The 3720-nt window shown below is 33.0% G+C and overlaps 1 protein-coding gene across 1 annotated transcript in view; it reads left to right on the forward strand.

The window, feature by feature from the left end:
• The first annotated feature begins 2121 nt into the window (after positions 1-2121).
• LOC112507282 (leucine-rich repeat extensin-like protein 3) overlaps positions 2122-3720 on the forward strand; it is a 2851-nt gene continuing 1252 nt past the window's right edge. The window contains exon 1 of the mRNA XM_025111798.1: positions 2122-3715. Coding sequence (XP_024967566.1) covers positions 2388-3715 — 1328 coding nt within the window. The 5' untranslated portion in view covers positions 2122-2387. The remainder of the gene's footprint in view (positions 3716-3720) is intronic.

Raw genomic sequence — 3720 nt, forward strand, 5'->3', positions numbered from 1 at the left:
CATAAATTATTTATAAACATGAAAATAAATTAGTATTTTTATTCTTAAACTGTTCAGAGTTTTTTAATTAACTAGAAGGGTATTCATGCAATACATCAAAACTTATCTCAATTAAATGTTTTTTTATTCTTTATTTATATTGATACAATACGGTTTTATATGGTTTTGAGAAAACGATAATGTTTTTATATTTGAATAAAATATAAATTCTAAACATCATAATATTTTAAAAAGAGTATATAGATGTTAATATCAAATTAACTATTTAAATTTTTTTTGTTTTGTGCAATTTCTTTAATTCAAATTTTTATTATAATTTAATTTTACGTAACGAAGTAATTTAATTTAGGTTTGATAATATAATTTTTTAAAAGATAGTAATTAAGTATTGTTTTAGAACTCAATGATTATCCTAATTTTAATTTAGATTTTTTATATTTAATATGAGATATTTAGCCTGTATTTGATTATGTTTATCTGCAGTTAGTTACACGAATTCAAAAAATGAGATTTAATAAGTTGTACTTACGCAAAATTACTTGTAATCTCGAAAATTTAAGTAATATGCATCAACAAGCAGTACTTTATGCATAAGAGCAACTTCAATCGAACGGTAAAACTAGGGTTTTGCCGTTCTTTTGGATCCAATTGCACGCCAAATACACCAAAGTTTTGTCGGAGGAAGAAAATGAACGGCAAATTTGCCGTGGAAGAGATGGACGGCAAAAGGTTGGAGTTGAGTTTTTTTTTTGTTTATGGGCTCACCTATTTGGTGTTTTTTTTTTTTGAAGGTTGGAGTTGCCCTTAAAAATGATTTTTAATTTTTTTGTCAAATGCTTTATAATATAGTAAGTATAGATTTAAAATAAACCTTTGTCTTAATTGATTTAATTACAATTATACGAAAATACAAGATTATTAGTTGTATGGTAATAAATCTTTTATCCCAAAATAATATTAATAATGAAAGATATAAAAGTATATTTAATTACTTGATCTAATTTCTAAAAAATACAAATTATAGCTGCCATCTATTTTCTCTCTACAAAAACAAATTTACGTTTCATTTCTAACAACTTCTTATTTTAAAGATTATAATATTAATTATATAATTTAAATATTTAATATAATATATAGAAAATTATTTTCTATTCTCATGAGATATAATTAATATTTTACGAGATTTTATTAGATTTTTTTTATAATAATATTAAAACACTTGTATAGAATTTACAGAATTTTACTAGAATTCATAAAAAGTTAATTTAAATAATTTTATAAAATAATACAAGACCAAAATCTCACCTTGTTTCTATCACGGCGACGGAGTTTTCAAGTAAAAAGTAATTTTCACTTTCTTCTAAACAAAATATTATTTTATGTTAAAAGTTTGAATTTTTAATCATAAACTAATAATTTAATAAAATATTTTTTAATACCAACATCTCCAATTGAATTTTTTTATACATAACTAAAAATTAAAATCAAATTAAAAATATTTCCAAGATTTTCATTAATACAATTTTATATTTTACTAAATTTAATTTATTTGTTATAATTTAATTAAATGGGGCAAAGTTTTTTGTGTTTGACTTTTGACCGGCTATTTGAACTTGTCTCTCTCATTCTCATGGAACAAACACAAGCTGACAAATATGTAAAGTTATGTAAACTCTAACTTCCCCCCATTTATACTTTTAAATATTAAATTATTTTAAATTTTGTTTTATATATTCTAATACAATAATCATTGCTTTTAATCTTCAAAATGATAAAAAAAAATCTATTTTTAAATTAAATGTCATTTATTTTAAAGAAATATAAAAAAATCTGTTGAAGATACCCTTCTATAATTGTTAAGTCGACTTTAACGATCAATGTATTTTGATACTGAAAATCTTTTTGTTGAAGAAATAGTGATTTATTTCCGAGGGATTGTGTTCAAATGAGAAAAGAGAGTTAATGTCAAAAGCGTAAAAAGAGATCTTCACCTTTAAATGCATATTAAAATGAGATATATGCATCTCATCGATCCTCGTATCAGACGTGATTTATAGATAGGTTTAAATTAAATTATAGAAATTAATAATAAAAAAATGTGAATAAGAGAATATTGCTTGTCTTTTTGTCATTGATACGGGGGAGGGGAGGAAGGAATATTGATGACTTGGTACCGGAGTTCCGCCGGCCTCCGACGCTCCGTCGTATTCAATGAGTATAAATTCACGTTCGGAGGGTCATTGTTTAGAGAGAGAAAATCTGAGCTGTGATTTAGCTGTCCTCATTCTCCGTTCACACCAACTCCCAAAATCCCTAGAAAAACCCTCCGTCCTCCATTTTTCTCTCTCATCATTCCACCCATTGATTTAGATGTCTGGTTTCTTCAGATGAAGAACATTAAAACCCTTCTCCTGCTGCTGCTGCTTTCCGTCTCCACTGCTTCTGTTTTTTGCTTTTCCGGACCACTCACCGACGATCAGGTCATTTACATTCGTCGCCGGCAGCTTCTGTACTACCGGGATGAGTTTGGTGACAGAGGCGAGAATGTAAGTGTCGACGCCTCGCTTGTCTTTGAAAACCCTAGGTTGAGAAATGCCTACGTTGCTTTGCAAGCTTGGAAGCAGGCTATACTCTCAGATCCACAAAATCTCACCGTTGACTGGGTGGGATCCGCTGTCTGCGACTACACGGGTGTATTCTGTGCTCCCGCTCCTGATAATAGCTCTGAGAGAACCGTCGCCGGAATTGACCTTAATCACGGCGACATCGCTGGGTACTTGCCGGAGGAGCTTGGGTTGCTTGAGGATCTTGCATTGTTTCATATTAATTCGAATCGATTCTGTGGAACTGTTCCGAAGAAGTTTCGTCACTTGAAGATACTCTTCGAACTCGATCTCAGCAACAACAGGTTCGCCGGAAAATTCCCTTACGTTGTTCTTAAATTACCGAAATTAAGGTTTTTAGATCTCCGGTTCAATGAGTTTGAAGGTGGTGTTCCTAAAGAACTATTCGATAAGGACTTGGACGCCGTTTTTATAAATCATAACCGGTTCGTCTTTGAATTGCCGGATAATTTTGGCAATTCGCCGGTGTCGGTGATTGTTTTAGGGAACAATCGGTTTCACGGTTGTCTTCCGGCAAGTATCGGGAACATGTCGGATACCTTGAATGAAATTATCATGATGAACAATGGATTGAGGTCATGTGTGCCGGAAGAAATTGGTTTGTTGAATCAAGTGACGGTGTTTGACGTGAGCTTTAATCAGTTAATGGGGCCGTTGCCGGAGAGTATATCCGGCATGGTGAGTTTGGAGCAGTTGAATGTGGCTCATAATTTCTTGTCCGGAAGTATACCGGAGAGTATTTGTAGGTTGCCGAGGTTGGAGAATTTTACTTATTCCGATAATTTCTTCACCGGTGAACCGCCTGTGTGTTTGAATTTGGAGGCGTTTGATGATCGGAGAAATTGTTTGCCGGCGAGGCCGGTACAAAGGTCTGATAAGCAGTGCAAGACGTTTGGGTCTAAGAGGATACATTGTAGTGCATTTAATTGTGCTTCATTCGTTCCCCCCTTGCCTCCACCTCCACCACCTCCCCCACCCCCATCACCACCTCCTCCGCCGCCTCCACCATCACCTCCACCACCCGTTTATTCCTCTCCCCCACCTCCACCACCAGTTTACTCACCTCCCCCACCTCCACCTTCACCACCCCCACCAG

The sequence above is a fragment of the Cynara cardunculus genome, assembly GCF_001531365.2.
Source record: "Cynara cardunculus var. scolymus isolate 2C chromosome LG 2, CcrdV1, whole genome shotgun sequence".
In the NCBI taxonomy this organism is placed as follows: domain Eukaryota; kingdom Viridiplantae; phylum Streptophyta; class Magnoliopsida; order Asterales; family Asteraceae; genus Cynara; species Cynara cardunculus.